The sequence below is a fragment of the Chiloscyllium plagiosum genome, unplaced genomic scaffold (assembly GCF_037043375.1).
Source record: "Chiloscyllium plagiosum isolate Xiang-an unplaced genomic scaffold, Cpla_swu_hap1 HiC_scaffold_11, whole genome shotgun sequence".
Classification (NCBI taxonomy): Eukaryota; Metazoa; Chordata; class Chondrichthyes; order Orectolobiformes; family Hemiscylliidae; genus Chiloscyllium; species Chiloscyllium plagiosum.
The window spans coordinates 50,202,804-50,220,766 of NW_028270149.1; the positions used below are offsets into that span (position 1 = coordinate 50,202,804).

Consider the following 17,963-nt stretch of genomic DNA (forward strand, 5'->3'; position numbering starts at 1 on the left):
CAATAGAAATTTGATTATGATACAAAGACCTTATGCATGGTTTCTGTCTTTTCTCAAATAGAGAAGTTTTCATGAGCAATCAGCATCCACACTTATGCTGATGACACTGATCTGTTTCTCTATTGCTAGTCTAGATTTGCAGACATATATGTCTGCCTGCTTCTTGTAACATTAGTTGATGCATAAACAAAATTACTCTTCAACTTTATTGCTTGTTCAGTTCCTGTTGAAACTTCCACAGCCTGGCTCCAGATTCTAGCCCCTCTGTGGTTCACTCAAACTGGACTTGGTGGTGTCACGTTGAGCATCAATGCTGTGAACTGAGTTCAGCTTCAAATCCTAAGCCACCAAATCTCAAGTTTCTATTCCGCACTTTTCATCTTTGCTCATTACTCCCAAAAATATTTCTTCATATCTCTTCACATTTAATTCTGTCCTTGCTAGCACCTTGAAAGCTACACTTAAACTGCAATTAGCCCCAAGTTTTGTTCTGTTCTCACTTTCACTATTGTTGTTTCCTATCATTTGTAGAGTGGAAATGATCATTAGGCTCCTTTTCATCAACACACAGACTTGGAGATTCTTTATCCTTGCCCATTACTACTACTATAATCTTCTTGAGCCCAACTTGCTGCGATTATGCATTACAAGCCCTCTCTAATCAACTTCTGTCATTCCCATATTTTGCACTTAAAGTGGAAGAAATGGAATCAAGTTGTAAACAAATAACACAAACATATTCATAAATACTATAAAGTTGCATAGATGATCAGCAAACAATTTTAAACATACTGACCTCATTCCTAAAAAAAGCACGTTGGGTTAATATGCCAGTACGCCTGTTTCAAATAATTTGGTAGACATTGGGAAAATCTCTCTTATGTGTGTGTGTGTAGCACAGAGGAAAAGATTTTTAAAAAAGTGAAAATGTCTCTCTCATTGAACACCAGAGAATTATGGGGCAAGACCACCATTAAAATTCATAAACTATGTAACAAAATTTTCTTGACTCCTCATGTACGGGACTTGTGCCATATGTGTATATAAAGCTAAAAGTAAGTGCTTTTCATTAAACAAACTTTATAAATTAGAACAGAAGTTTGAAACCTTTGAGTCTGCTCTGCCATTTGATAAGGTTATAACTGAACTCCACTTGCTTGTCTACCATAAATACCCCCTAATTCCCTTTTTAATCAAGAATCTATCTACCTCTGCCATGAACATATTCAATGGTCTTGCCTCCTCCATTCTCTGGGATAGAATTCCAAAGACTCCCAATTTTCAAAGAGAAAAGAATTGTTCTCATCTCTTTCTTAACGGAAGACCACTTGTTTGGAAACTCCATCCCCTAGTTCTATTCTCTGCCAAAAGCAATAAGTATCCTTTCAGCATTCACCTTATCAAATCCTCTTAAGGTCTTGGATATTACAATAAGGTAGAGGCAGCCATTCACTAAGAAAAGAGAAATGTAGTTGTAATCAGAGATAGTATAGTCAGGGCAATAAACACTGTTCTCAGTGGCCAAAATCGAGAACCCCAGAGTTGGGTTGCCTGCCTGGTGCTCAGTTTCAGGATATTTCTTTTGGGTTGTAGAGAAACGTGGAGTGGGAGGGGAAATGTCCAGTTGTTGTGGTCCACTTGGATACTAACAATCTACATAGAGGTTCTGCTGAGGGAAAGTGAACAGCTAGAGGCTAAATGAAAGAGCGGATTGAAAAGGTAATCATCTCTGGGTTATTACTTGAGCTGTGAGAAAATTGGTACAGGGCTCAATAAGTTTAAAATAATAAATGCATAAGTCTCAGGTTGGTATGGGAGAAATGGGTTGAATTTGTGGGACACTGGCACCAATACTGGGGAAGATGGGAGCTGTTTTCATGGGATGGGTTCCACCTGAATTATGCTGGGACCAGAGTCCTGACGAATTGCATAACTAGGGCTGTCGATAGAGATTTAAACTAAAGATCAGTCTTATGTTTAAAAAAAGCATGAAGTGGGGTCTCAGCAGATATTAAAGCTTCCAGAAAATATAATAGGACAGAGTGTGGAAAGGGCTGAAAATGTGTTGCTGGAAAAGCGCAGCAGGTCAGGCAGCATCCAGGGAACAGGAGAATCGACGTTTCGGGCATAAGCCCTTCTTCTTGCCCGAAACGTCGATTCTCCTGTTCCCTGGATGCTGCCTGACCTGCTACGCTTTTCCAGCAACACATTTTCAGCTCTGATCTCCAGCATCTGCAGCCCTCACTTTCTCCTCAGAGTATGGAAAGGGCCAGGAATCTTACTTCAGGCACAACGGATAAGGAGATAACTGAGAAGGAGGGCAGTCAATGCAGAACTGAGGGTGTTGTATTTAAATGCATGCATTATACAAAACAAAGTAAATAAGCTTGTAGCACAGATTGAAATTGCCAGGTGTGATGTTGTGGGTATCACTGACGTGGCTGCAAGGGGATCAAGGCTGAGAACTAAATATTCAAGGATATGCTTTGTACCAAAATGACAGGGAGAGGGGGCAGGATCGTCTTGTTAGGAAGCAATGAAATTATGCAACAGCAAGAAGTGATCTAGGGTCAGAAGCTAGAATCTGTGTGGGTGAAGGTGAGGAACTGCAGAGGTTTTATTTTAAAGAAAAACCCTGATGGGAATTATGTACAGGCCTCTTAGCAGTAGTAAGGATGTGGGATAGAAAATAAATCAGGAGTTAGAAAAGACATGTGAAAGAGCACTATTACAATAATCATGGGAGTGTGGAAAAATCAGGTTAGCGGATCTCAAAAAGGATTCAAAATGCCTACAAAATGGTTTTATGGAGCACCTTAGAACATAGAACATTACAGCGCAGTACAGTCCCTTCAGCCCTGGAGTTGCATTGACCTGTAGAACCAATCTGAAGCCCATTTAACCTACACTATTCCACTCTTGTCCCTATGTCTATCCAATTGCCATTCAAATGCCCTTAAACTTGGCGAGTCTACTACTGTTGCAGGTAGTGCGTTCTGTGCCCCTACTACTCTGATAAAGAAACTACCTCTGGCATCTATCCTGTATCTATCATCCCTCATGTCACTTGTGTTAGCCATCACCCTCCGAGGAAAAAGGCTCTCACTGTTCAACCTATCTAACCTTCTGATTATCTTCTATGTCTCAATTAAGTCACCTCTCAACTACCTTCTCTCTAACAAAAGCAGCCTCAAGTCCCTCAGCCTTTCCTCATAAGACCTTCCCTCCATACCAGGCAACATCCTAGTAAATCTCCTCTGAACCCTTTCCAAAGCTTCACATCCTTCCTGTAATGCGGTAACCAGAACTGTATGCAATACTTCAAGTGTGACCACACCAGAGTTTTGTACAGCTGCAGCATGACCTCATGGTTCTGAAACTCAATCCCTTGTGCTAGAGCGCTCAACGGACCAGACACTTCTGGATTTGGTGATGTGTAATGAGGCAAACATAGTTAGGAAGCTTAAGCTGAATGAACCCCTGAGGGCAGTGACCCAAAGTATTAGAGAATTCACCTGCAGTTTGAGAGGGATAAGCTAGAATCAAATGTAACACATTGCAATTGAATAAAGGTAACTATAAAGGCATGAAGGAATAGCTGATCAAAGTTGATTTGAAAGAGAGCGTGGCAGGGAAGATTCTCACAATTCCTCCATCTCTGCTTGAACGAGGAGACATTCCAATTGCAAGCATCCAGATGTTTACCTATTTTGAAAAATGTGCTTTTCCTCCCTCGTCATCCAGACAGCCCTCTGCTGCACCACCTCCATTCACTGTTCTACTGCTCTGCCCCCCCAATCCAATGCAGAGTCCCCTTTTGTCCTCATCTACTACCCCACCAAGCCTCACATCCAACACCTCATCCTCAAACACTTCCAATAACTCCAACTAGACCCCACCACCAAGAACGTCTTCCCCTCCCCACCCTTCTCTGCCTTCCAAAGGACAGTTCTCTCCGACAGTCCTTGGTTCATACTACCCTTGCCACCGAACCCCCAGGTACCTTCCTTTGCAACCAGAAAAGATGCAAAACCTCCTGGTACACCATCCCCCTCACCTCCATCCAGGGCCCCAAACGGTCCTTCCCGGGAGATAGAGGTTCACCTGCTTTTCTTCCAACCTGGTTTCCTGCATCAGGTGCTCCTGGTGTGGTCTTCTTCTCTACATTACATTAAACATTAGACAAAACATTAAACTCAGGGAACTGTTCATCGAGCATCGCAGCTGGGCCTGCAGGGGCTGACCAGACCTCCCCAGTCACAGCCCATTTCAATTCCCCCAACCACTCCCTTTCCGACATGACCAGCCTTGGCTTCCTCCATTGCCAAGACAAACCACACCTACTATTGGAGGAACAGAACCGTATCTTCTGCCTAGGCAGCCTACATTCCGGAGGACTCAATTTTGAGCTCTCCAATTTCAAATAACCTCCCTCCCCATCCTCTGACTCCCTTCCCAGCCCCTCCCCTCCTTTCCATTGCTCCCTGTCACCAACCCAATTCATTCCTCCCATTGACCAACCAGGTTGTGCACTCTACATGTCTTCACCTATCCCCACTTCACACCCTTGCCCTGCCTCCCCTACACCCACCCCCTAGTCCTGAAGAAGGGTTACACCTGAAACGTCAACTTCTCCACTTTCTGATGCTATTTGGCTTGTTATGTTCTTCCAGCCTCCTGCCTGTCTACTTTGGATTCCATCATCTGCAGTTTTTTTGGTCTCTAGGAAAGATGGTGGAGGAACAATAGCAGAAGTTTCGGTGGATAATTCAGAAAGCACCACAGAAATTCATCCCAAGGAAGAAGAAACACACTAAGAAGAGAGCAAGGCAACCATGTCTTAGAAAGGAAATTGGGAGAAGCAGGCAATGTAGTGAAGATTATTAGGAAGCCTTTAAAAACCAGCAGAGAGTAACCGAAAAATATTTCACAGTGGAAGAACCAGCAGCATATCAGAACTTCAAGAGAATGGTTGGGGGAGTGGGTGGAGGTGCAGAGCTAAGTGTACTGGCAAGCAGTAAGGAGAAGGTGCTGGGGAAACTGAAAGGTCTGAAGGTTGATAAACCATATGGACCAGCTGGTCTACACCCCAGCTGAAGGAGCTCGCACAGGAGATTGTAGAAGCATGGTCGGCATGGATGAGTTTCCGTGTTGTACGTCTCTATGACTCTATGACTCATTGGTGGTTCTGTGATCTTTCAGGAGTCACTAGAGTCGGGAGGATGCCAGAGGATTGAAAAGTAGCTTAAACACCCCTGTTTAAGAAGGGAGGGAGGCAGAAGACAGGAAGTTATTGGCCAGTTAGTTGATCTCAGTCATTGGTAACAATCTCATTGGTAATAATGGACTCAAATGTGGAGTACTTGGAAGCACATAGTAAAATAAGGCTGAATCAGCATGGCCTTGTCAAGGAGAGATCATACATGAAAAATTTATTAAAATTCTTTGACAAGTAATGAACAAATTAGACAAAGAAGAAAACGTGGGTGTGATCTATTTGGATTTCTGGAAGGCCTTTGACAAGATGCATTTGAAAGGAGGCTGCTAAAAAGGTAAGAGCCCATGGTGTTAGGTCAAGGTATTGGCATTGATAGAGGATTGGCTGACTGGCAGAAGGCAGAGAGTGGGGATAAAAGGGTGTTTTCCAGGATGGTAATCAGTAACTAGAGGAGTGCTGTAGGAGTCAATGTTGGGACCACAACTATTCACATTACATATGATCTAGACAAAAAAAAACGCTGTTGCTAAATTTGCAGATGACAAAGATAGGTGGAGGGACAAGTATTGTTGAGGAAGTGGGGAGGCTGCAGAAGGACTTGAACAGACTAGGAAAGTGGGCAAAGAAGTAGCAGATGGAATACAGTGTGGGAAAGTGAGTTATACACTTTGATAGGAAGAATAAAGGTGTACGCCATTTTTTTGGCAGAAGAAAAGCTTTGGAAATCTGAAGCACCAAGAAATTTGGAAGTCCTTGTTCATGACCCTCTTAAGGTTAACATGCAGGTTTAGTTGACATTTAGGAAGACAATGCAATGTCATTCAATTCAAGAGGGTGAGAATACAAGAGCAGAGGTTAACTGCTGAGGCTGTATGCACCTCTGGTCAGACTCCATTTGCAATATTGTGATCAGTTTTGGGCTCCATTTCCAAAGAAGGATGTGCTGGTCTTTGAGGGGATCTAGAGGAGGTTTACAAGAATGATACCAGGGATGAAGCAGTTGTCATATGAGGAGCGATTGAGGACTCTAGATTTGCACCTAGAGTCTAGAAGGATGAGGGTGGATTTGATTTGAAAACTGGACTCCTATAAGTGAAGAGACAATGGGATAGTAGATTGCAACATCCATTCGCTCAAGATTTCTTCAAACAAAAATATGCAAATTATTCATCCATTTTGCTGACATTATCTGCTTACATTTTTCATATCTATTAAATCAGCATCAACTTGACATTCTGTTTTTATCACAAAAATTGATGCTTAGTCAAGATGGTAAAGCAATTAAAGTTTTCTTCTTTAATTTGCGTACAGTGCACACATTCCCTTTTCCATTCCTATCTCAAATGTGGTACTTGCTTCGCATCACAAATAGTTCATTTATATTATTCCCAGATTATGATCAGGTATTTTTTATGTAAAAGAGCAACAATTATAAATCCAGTGTTTCATGGATGACTTTCTCCTTTGCAATGAAGTTGATTTAAGTGTTCAAACAAAAACTGTCCCTGACAGTTTAGTTGGCACTTATATTGACTATTGTGAAATTGAGTTACACAGATCCTAAAGCTCCAGATTCCATCCTTGTATATGGATCGATCAACTAATCTGCTCAATGGCATCAGTAATACTGCAATTAGCTTCTGGAAAACCTATCCAATTTCTAAGCTTCTGATAACTATTAGGTGATATCACTGTTTAGTGTGCATGTATGGGAATGAGGAGAAAGGACAGGATTGAGTTTTAACTTAATATCCAAAATGGTCAAATAGCTTGCTACATGTCTTCACATGTGAAGTATGGCCAGTGTAATCATTTGTTCAAAAGCAGTTGATATTCAGAAAATTATATTTCAATAAAAGCCAATTCGGTGTGGAGGGAAAGTAAGGCAGGCAAACTTCAAGGGATCTTGCCACTGATTTTCTAGCTATATTTGCGATGGAAAAAGTTATGGAATGATGATCTAACACAATAGTTCTGTACTCTGTTTTCTCATTGAACTGTTTTTGATCTCCCTGTATTATGTCTGTGACATAAGTCGGAATATTTTCTTAAGCTGTAGAAAATGAAGGCAGCAGCTATCTTGGGAATAGAATGGAATGCCTAAGCTTCTAATACATTGCTCTGTTTATGATTTTGACATATGCTGGGAAAAGAGATCTTTAAAAGTGGGAGAATATTGTTGGCCTATTTAACTTTCTCACTTAGAACATGATGGATCTGACCCCTATGAATATAACAACTAATAGTTTTCTCTAAACTGAAACATTGCCAAAGCTATTGAGTATTTTCAGTAGATTTTTGTTTCATTGCAAATTGTGACATTTTCATTTCTTACAGCAGCCACCCTTACAAAACTGTCAATTGCTGAATTTGATTGGGGGAGCCAGTCGATGTAGTTTATTTAGGCTTTTAGAAGGCTTTCAACCAACTTCCAAGCAAGAGGATTTGTGTGTAAAATAAAATGCATAGGTCTTTTGAAATTAGTAGAAAACTGATTAGCAAACTGGAAATAGTCGGAATAAATAGACTTTTGGCAAACAATGACGAGTAGGATATCACAGGGATCAGAACTAGTACCCCACCTCTTCACAATATATGCTAATGGTTTAGATGAGGGAGCTAAATGTAATATCTCAAAATTTGCAGATGGCATGAAGCTGGATGGAAAGGTGAGCTGTGAGGAGGATGCAGAAATGTGGCAGTGTGATTTGGACAAGCTGAGTGAGTGGACAAATGCCTGGCTGATTATGTGAGGTAATAACTGTCAGGTAATCCACTTAGGTAGCAAAAATAGGAAGGCAAGTTATTATTTAAATGCCTGTAAATTGAGAGGCAGGAATGTTCAATGAGACCTGGGTGTCATAGCGAGAGAATTTGAATACAGGACAAGGATGTCTTGCTGTAATTGTACAGGGCATTATTGAGGCCACATCTGGGATACTGTTCACTTTTGGTCTCCTTATCTGAGGAAGGATGCTCTTGCTATGGAGTGTGTGCATCGAAGGTTTACCAGATTAATTCCTGGGATGGCAAGATTGACAAATGAGAGATTGTTAGAATTGTATTCACTGAAATTTAGAAGAATAGAGAGGGGAGTGGCGGGATCTCATGGAACCCCATAAAATTCTAACAGGACTGGACATGTTAAATGCAGGAAGGTCATTCCCAATGGTGGGGGAGTCCAGAACTAGGGGTTGTAGCTTAAATATAAGGGTTATTTTTTTGAGAACTGACATGAGAGTTTTTGTCACCCAAAGTGGTGACCTGTGGAATTCACTACCACTGGAAGTGGTTGGGGCCAAAACATTGTGGTTTCAAGAAGGAAGTAGTTATAATAGCTCTTGTGCCGAAAGAGATATGGGGAGGGTGGCATTAGGGTATTGAGCTCCTTGATAAGCTATGGTCATATTGAATGCCAGCGCAAACTGGGACAGTCAGGTGGCCTATTCCTCCTCTATTTCTGTGATTTGTTTGTTTTGACTATGCTAACTTGTGAATTTGGACACCCTTGTACAGTTTCTTCTCTAGGAATCCTGAGCAAAAAAGGGAACTATTTTAAAACAATCTGATCTAAATTTACATCAGACTCATGAATGCTATGTCTATTACATCATGTATACCCTGATTTGTTTTTTAAGACAATACAAATATTGATTATATTCCTATTAGATTTGGGATATTGAAGTGATTTGTGATGGGTTCCTTGTGCCCTTCCCCTTTCGTCCTTCCCTCCACACTCCCCCATACCCCTGCTCCAACCTCTGGTTGACTGCAAGGAAGTTTTCTGTCTTAACTAATTTGAAGATTGACAAACATTTTGAGGCTGAGTACAATTTGTTGTATAAAGCCTCCCAGAAGGTTACCAAATGTAAAAAAAAATTCAGAGTTTTGAATGTTTTGTGGTTTTGAAACAGCTTTTTCACAAACACATTCTCCTAAAGAATCCAGAGGATTATCTCCTGGGACAAACTGGCTTCTAATCAAATCATGCACAAACAATTGTACATCACGTAATTATGTGAGATTCTACTTTTAGAAAGCTTTATGGTGCACATATTTGGCCAAATCTGAAGAGAACATTTTCAAGCTTCCAATTCTCCCTTTTTGTAAAATTAAGCACTGTATTGTGGTGTTGAACTGTGAAATTTTAGGAACTTGATTACTAAGGTTGCAAACACACATGGGAGAGATTTTGACTTGACCTTGGTCGGTATCTGCGCTCTGACTTAATAGATTCTGAGAAATGTGTTTCCACACAGTCTTGTATTAGGTACAACACTGAATACACAGTAAAGTTTCAACATTTAAGCATTAGCACAGCAGTTGTAGTGTGAATTGGATGCAGATAGAAGTCCTCAAAACTACCTTCATCAAATTTTGCAAGACTTGATGCAGCATAGATTAGATAAAATGCTCCTCAACTCCAATCTTAGATTGCCTCCAATTACTTAGACTTCTCACATCAATGATCTCCACAGCTCTGGCAATGAGGTTGATAATTCAGTAACAAATAGTATTAAACTAGAGGCAATTCTTGACCGTGTTCCAAATTAATATTGATTTAAATGTGTAATATAATGAAAATAGGAATAATGATGGTGATATACAATGTAATGTATCAGTGATATCAGGCACAAGTAAGTGACCATGTAAAAAGGACAGCAAAGTTTATGCTAGAGAGGGATGCACTTACAGAACAGTATTATGTACAATATGTAAATAACCATTTACAGAAACCTACTAGTGACAGTAGTGGGTAAGGGAGAAACCATTGCAGGGCACAAATCAATAGAACACAAAAACCATCATCGCACCAATGTGTGGAATAGAACTCTCAATTTAATATAAACGTTGTTATTATTTGTTTTTCCATTATCAAGAAATTGCTTTAGTTCCAGAGCTGCAATTTTGATGCATGGTCAGTCATTCAAACTGATAACCATTGTCCTGATAAATGAAAGTTTTAAAACATGTAATTGTCTCTTTTGGCTTTCCATATAATTTTTTAAAATCTATAAAATATTGGAAGTGATGTATTGAAAACTCAAACCTTCTTACTGTTGAATATACCTGTGTCCTCTAAATACATAGTCAACTAAGGTTAAAAAGCATTTCTGAAAATTACTTTCCTGTGTGTGCTCTCCTTTTTTATGTTCAGGCCATTGTCTAACCAAATGATTCCCCATTTAAATTTAGACAGGTTTTCCTGGGTGCATTGTTTCTCAGTAATTATTTACCTTTTGTCTTTTATATTTCAAATTCTTCTTTTCTCCCCCTTTTGTAAATTTTGTTTTCTTCCTGTTGCTGTACAGTTCTATGAACTACAGGGCTTTCCATCAGTACTTTGCCCAATTAACTTGTATTCATTTGAGACTTTTGAGAGCAATTTGGTTTTCCTAACAAAAGAAATAGGGGAGTCGCACAATGGTTGTTTCTGCACTTGTTCAACATTAGTCTGGGTATTCTCTCAACGGCGATTACCGGATAAGTGATCAGTTGGCCAATGTTGACTTGAATTTTTCAGCTAGTCTCTAGTATCTAGACCCTTTGGTTGTTGGGGTGGTAGATTAACTGCCTGTGGCAGACTGAGGCCTACACGCTTTCCCTGTTGACATATGTTGCCAAGGGATGTGCACTGTAAAGGGACTCTCACCCCCAACCACAATGGTGTTCAATCTTTATATATTAAGACACACAAACTTACTTTCTTAAAAATCTGTGACAGCCAAGCACTAAAATTCCTGAATGTTCCGTCGATTGCACAAAGTGGGAGAGGCTGCATATATTTGGTGTGCAATTTTGGATTGCTCTTTCTGGACAGTTGCAGGTAGGAATATGCCTGTGGGGTGGTAGTAGTGCTAAAGCATGACTGCTGTATGGCAGTATGGCAGCAGAATGAGATAAGCCACTTGACTGGCTGTTGGCAGCAGAGGAAGATCTTCATACTGAAACTTGCTTTTGTAGCAGGCTCTGGGCAGTACTCTCAGAAGTCGTTGGAGCTATTGATTGCAGCTAAGAGTTGAGGCAAGGGTTGTGGAGAAGCTCTGGGAACTGCCTGGAGCAGTGTGGATTTGGACGAAGCCTTGAGATTCCATTGATAATTCAGCACAGCTGTCAGTAAAGATGAAGAGGGGCTCTTCAGTATTTACTTGTCCAGCTGAAAAACATTGGAACTTGAAGAAACCCCAGGATTAGTAACAGCTGAGTGAAGCTAGTTGTCTGCAAAAGAACTGGAATTGTGCCCAAGTGGAATGCTGTAGAGCACTCTCAGGAATCCAAAAGGATGCAGCCTTAAGGGAATTGATTAAACTATCAGGACGAGAGTGGTTATTGAGGAAGACTCTGACAAAGTGGTTAATGGTGGGATTTGGAAGCTGGATCTTTGAAACTAAAGAATTGGAAACACTTGAAAAGAAAACAAAGTTTTTCAAATTTGGCATTATATTGAGGGTTGCTGAAAAATCTGAGAGATCTGTCTTGACCATATTTGTTATTTGATATACTTTCTTGAATATTTGACCACAGTTTATCTGAGTTAAATCATAATTACTTCCTGCTAATTCTGGTGTTAACTATGAGTTGTATATGTAGACTTTATTGTTTTACTTCTGTAACCCTTTTTATAAAAACATAATTTGTTTGTTCAAAAATTCTGGAATCTCATGGCTTTATTCTCAGTAAATATTTGCACAAAGAAAACAAACAACTGGTCCCCTAACGTAATTTGGTAGTTTCACCAGGAATCATACTTTCCTTAAAAATTAAATTTCTGTCTTAAAGATCATCCTCTTGTTGCAGTCGTCTCCCAGTTACTGATCATAACCTACCCATGTGCTTCTCTGATTTTTCCCCCTCCCACCCATCCCCTGACTTTCGAGAGGCTATCTGCCTCCCTTAATTGTCATTTTGAGAGAGTCCCTATTCCAACAAGGGTACAACCACATGACAAATATTACTTTGATCAATTTCCAATCTGAAGCAGGTCCAGGACAAGCAAGTAGTCCCAACACCACCTCCTGTTCCCCAACTCTGTGGGCAAAATTACGTAACAGGTAACATATCTCAGGTTGAATTCAACATCTGTTCAGTTCAGTCTATATGAGTCAACTGCTTATTATGATTCAGTGGACTTACCCAGCAGGTCTCTCCTTTTGATTGGCTTACTAGAATTATCAACAAGTTATAGCATAGAAAGAGGCTATTTGTTCTAACGTGTCTGTCTCTGTTCTCTTGAGCAATTCACCTAGTCCAATGTAGAATCATTCCTTCAATAGTGTAAATGTATTTTGATCCAAGATGTATTTTCACTCTCGAGTAAGTATAACCTGCTTCTAGGGCCACCCTCTGTTCATATTCCTAAAATAAATGAGTTAAAGGGCATTGCCTCCCCTAAGCAGATTCACAATTTCAGATTATATTGTTTTGACATGATACTCAGCCAAGTGATAGTTAATATTTGGATATATTGACAGTTGGTAGACTTGGCACTTGACATATCCAGTCACTGAGAAGCAGCAATCAGCAAAGCAAATGAAATGTTCAAGTATTTTTCTAACATCTAAAAGGCATCTGGATTGGTATATGAATAGGAAGGGTTCAGAAGAATAGGAGCCAACTGCTGGCAAATGGGACTAAATTAGGTTAGGAGGTCCGGTCAGCATGGATGAGTTGGACCAGAGTCTGTTTCCATGCTGTACAGCTGTATGACTCTATCTGTTGAAGGTTCGTCTGCAAAATACTCATCTGGTTAAATCACATTTTGATTGTATAACATGTCCAATTTTGACTGAGGAAGATGGTTTCCTCGGATCACCAGGCTAATTTCTACTATCAGAATTGTTATGAGGAAAGGTTGGAGAATTGTGGGCTCTTCTTTGAATGGTGATAACAGAGGTGACTCATAGAAATGTACAAATAAATGGTATAGAAAAGGCAAATATGGAACATTATATTGAGTTCAGTTGAAACAAAACAAAGGATCTTCAGTTCGAATTGGTGAAAAGCATCAGGATTGGTGAATGAAAAGTCTTCAAAAACTGGGGTCATTATTTGCACTGAACTGTCAGTCTCAACAATGCAACAAACATTGGAATTTGTTTAGTAGACAGTTCAGTGACTGTGTTGTGGCGTTATGTATTTGTTGTGTTGTTGAGGAAGAATGGACCAAATGGCCTTCCCTGTCCATATGTGCTAATGAGGTTGCTCTAAGATTATCTTGACCTCTTATGATCAAAAGATCAGCAATGATCTCGAACAGACTATTCAATTTTATAGGGTTCTCAGTTATTTAATGGAATCTTTGAGCTGATTACAGATACCAGCCAAAATATTGCTGATGCAAAGAGAGTGCAAGTCAGCACAAAGTAGCAGACTGTATCTGTGTATGGTGTGCTAGCGTGTTTGGAGACACTAACAAGAGGGGAGGCAGCTTCACTATAGGAAGGAAAAGTGGAAATTGGACAGGTTAGCAACTACTCAGCTATTTCTTCTCCACTTCATTTTTTAACTTTCAATTTTAAAAAAGCAGAATGATGCACTCAACCACTTATCAATCCTCCCTACAAAGATTGAGGCAGAGCAGCTGGTATTGTCTAAGATGGCAATCATAGACTCGCAAGGATTTAAATAGTGTCTTGCATCATTTCAGTGAAGAACTGATTTTTCTTCTATTCCAGTAAGAACCTGTTTCTGTTTTCTCCCCCATTCCAAACATGTAGTGCACCCACAATTAGACATGATTTTTGTTTGTGTCTGTATGTTACAGTTTACTACTACCAGTTTGTGCCTTGTCCCTACAGTCCCAATCTGTCTGCTATCCAATAATATTGGAACTTTCAAGGCTAGTATGTTTACTGCACAGATGGCATTCCCAAAAAATACATTAACTTCCTCAACATATTAGACTCGAACTTTGATTTTATACAACAGGGCTGAAAATGTGTTGCTGGAAAAGCGCAGCAGGTCAGGCAGCATCCAAGGACCAGGAGAATCGATGTTTCAGGCATAAGCCCTTCTTCAGGAATGGCTTATGCCTGAAACGTCAATTCTCCTGCTCCTTGGATGCTGCCTGACCTGCTGCGCTTTTCCAGCAACACATTTTCAGCTCTGATCTCCAGCATCTGCAGTCCTCACTTTCTCCTTTTATACAACAGGCACAAGCCTACTTGAGTAAGACAGAACTTCTGTATGATGCAATATAATTCCAGTGCCCTTCCCAGCGTCTTTCTACAGATTCTGTGTTTACATTGAAATATCAATATTTGCTCCTGTGTAAGATTTTATGTACTTTGGGGCCAACTTTGATCTTATCGGCTAAATTATTTTAATACATTAAGGATGTCAATTATGCCTTTCTTTGGAAGAAATAAATGGTTATATCCTACAGTTAACATTGTCCACTAATGATTAAGCTAATCGTATGAATCTGGTTTAAGAACATCATGGGATCACTTACACCTCTCATGATAATGAGACACCACTCTATTGGCTGCCGTTCCACCCAAAACTGAAAAAGCTTTCCTGTTAATGTTTCACTAACATTACAGGAGGGGTACAATTGCTTTGGAGAAAGTACAGAGGAGATTTACTAGAATGTGGCTGCAGCTTGAAATGTGCAGCAATGAGGCAAGATTGGATAGGCTAGATTAATTTTCTTTAGAATCAGTGAGGCTGATGGGGATTCTTTTGAGGTGTACGAAAGAAGGCAAACCTGTTTTCTCAAGCAGTGAGATCAGTTAATAAGGGGGCACAGATTGAAGATGATGGGCAGAGCAATTAGAGAGGACCTGAGAAAAGGTTTTATGACTGAAACTGAAGTTGATCGATGCCCTGAATGTACTGCCTGGTTTGATGCTTGGGGCCAAAAGCCTCAAGTTATTTATTTATCCCTCACCTGAAGTGCTGTAATTTACAAAGCTAAGGATGAGAACTGGGTTTAAAATAAGTTGCTTTCTTCTCTGTTTGGTAAATGTAGACTAAATGGCCTCTTTATTTGTTATGACCTTTTCTATTTGGTGGAAACATTTTGCATAAAGTCACCACACCTGTACTCTGCCTTCCTCCCGCAGTGCCTGAATAGTTTTCCACCACCATCTCAATTCAGAATGTTGAAACTTTCTGGAGCTCGGCTTCAATGAATGCTAATAGCCCTTCAGTAATTTGTCCAACTTTTCCTATGATGCCAGGCAGAAACAGTATTCAATCAAAGTGAGGCTGAGTAGCCCAAAGCTGATGCCCTTTTCATATGATATCTATATGTATGGAAATTTCAGCAGGGGTCACTTGGAACTGAGCAAAACCTGAACCTATCATATCTATTTTGCTTTTCTAAAACTTACACCATAAATTAATGTTGACAGCCCAACAATAAGCATAGGTTTTCAAGTTCACTCCCATATGACGGAAGGCATTTACCTAATGAACTTCAGGAGAACCAATGCTCCTTAATAGTGGTCTTGACCTTTGTTTTAAGATTATAGGCATAGTTGAAGGAAAGATCTATGCCATACTTTTAATGGTGTGTGATCCACCTAAGTTGATTTTTTTTCTCTCTCTCTCCTTGTAGGTTGCTGACCAGCTTCCCTGGGTACCGCTGGTGATGCAAGTTTGTTTTGCCTGAAGATGGAAACACTTGAATCTGAATTAACCTGCCCAATTTGTCTGGAGCTATTTGAAGATCCTCTGCTCTTACCGTGTGCCCACAGCTTGTGTTTTAACTGCGCCCACCGGATCCTCGTTTCTCACTGCACCTCCAACGAGACGATCCAATCGATTGCTGCCTTCCAGTGTCCGACCTGCCGATATGTTATCTCTTTGAACCATCGCGGCTTGGAGGGCTTGAAGCGGAATGTAACTCTGCAAAACATCATTGATCGCTTTCAGAAAGCCTCGCTGAGTGGACCCAACTCCCCCAGTGAATGTCGCCGTGACCGGCCGTACAAGGATCCTGTCACCATGTCCTCTGAGAGGGTTCAGTGCCAGTTCTGTGAGCAAGAGCCACCACGAGATGCCATCAAGACTTGTGTGACCTGTGAGGTCTCCTACTGTGACCGGTGCCTCCGGGCCACCCACCCCAACAAGAAGCCGTTCACTGGCCACCGGTTGATTGAGCCCATTCCGGACTCTCACCTCCACGGACTGATGTGTCTGGAGCATGAAGATGAAAAGGTGAATATGTACTGTGTCACGGATGATCAGCTGATCTGTGCCTTATGCAAACTTGTAGGACGCCACCGGGAGCACCAGGTTTCCTCACTGAGTGATAGATATGACAAACTTAAGGTACAGTATATGAAGATTCATTATCTGAAAACACTTTTTTAAAAAATCCATTTGGATTCAATATTGTAGCCTGAAGTTGGATAATCAATGACTAAGTCTTAACTTTAAGAATCTCACCCTTTTTTTTTTTTGCAGTATTTCAGCCTCCTCAATACAGTTTTAAATGTCCATCTAAACAGGTAGATTTCACTTTTCAGTTTAGTAAGTTACTGCAAAGAATGAAATCTCAGACAATGCAGCATTTAGGAAATGCTGTGTCAACCCAGATTATACTGTACATCCATCTCTTGGGAGCAGAGTTTTAACAGTCTTCTGCCTCAGAAACAAGATTGTCAACACCTATATACGATCCATACTAACTCTAACTCTGTACATTTGAGTGGCAATGCTTGGAGAACAAACATGAGAACAAGACCTTTCAACAGGCTTGAATAGGTAAACCAGTAACTAGAGGAGACACAGATATCTGACTGGTGCACAAATGGGGAAGGAAGTGAGCAGACAAATTAATATATTGTATATTTTCCTCCAAGTAATTTATGATCTGAAATGGATGGTGGAATCAGATTCAACTAATTTTCAACATATTAGATACCTGTCTGAAAAATAAAATTACTGCAAGGCTGTAAAAAAGGAGTGGGAATAATTAGTATGATAGAATAAATTAACTCCTTTTGTGCTGTATGGTTTTGCTTTTAGCAAGAAATACCCAGAAAAAGACATAGGAAATGTGATCTATCTGTGCATTCTTAATTTTTTTCTTTCTAAGTAATAATAATTAAGTACTTAGAGAAGTAAACAGGCCAGGGGAGGCTTTTATTTTTAATTTTAAAAAGAAGTTTAAATTTGGACACAGCCCCATTCAAAACCTATGCATTAAATGAGCATTATAGCCTGAAAAAGCTTTCCAAGGTATTTCACCAGGTTAGTAAATAGCAGACAAAAACACAATCTTGTGTACTGTACATGATTTACAAATTTGTTTCAGTAATGTGGCTTTTTTCAAAAAGGCATCTTAACATCTCAAGAATATCTGGTTCTGCTTTCCCTCCTTCCAACCCAATTTCATTAACAGTGCTAAGAATGACAAGCTCTACTAAGAAGCATATTTCTCCTTTAGTGACGTACAATAAAAAGTCATATGTTTTGGGGCCTTGTTGGAGAGGTTAATCCGTTTAATATGTTACTTAAATAACATCTGGCAGAAAAAAGTGTACTAACTGTTTTTCTCAATTTGGAACAGCACTACTCATCTTTATCTTGATTTTTTTATTGAGTTCAAAAAGTTTGGCTGTTCAGTTTGCGCAAGGTATTATTTTCACATTTTTGCAAATAGCCTATGGCAACAATTCTGTAAATTTATAAATATATTGGTAATGCTACATGTTGACAATTCTAGTTAGAAATCCCTTCCATTTGAAACAGATATTAATTTTATTTTTACCTAATTTTTGTTTTCCTTTCC

The 17,963-nt window shown here is 40.0% G+C and overlaps 1 protein-coding gene across 5 annotated transcripts in view; it reads left to right on the forward strand.

Moving 5' to 3' along the window:
* LOC122557236 (putative E3 ubiquitin-protein ligase MID2) overlaps positions 1 to 17,963 on the forward strand; it is a 401,669-nt gene that overhangs the window by 268,919 nt on the left and 114,787 nt on the right. For 4 of the 5 annotated variants that reach the window (XM_087992043.1, XM_043704700.2, XM_043704699.2 and 1 more), the window contains exon 2: positions 15,783 to 16,498. In XM_087992043.1, coding sequence (XP_087848169.1) covers positions 15,839 to 16,498 — 660 coding nt within the window. In that variant the 5' untranslated portion in view covers positions 15,783 to 15,838. The remainder of the gene's footprint in view (positions 1 to 15,782; positions 16,499 to 17,963) is intronic. The other variant, XM_043704708.2, reaches the window with a different exon arrangement.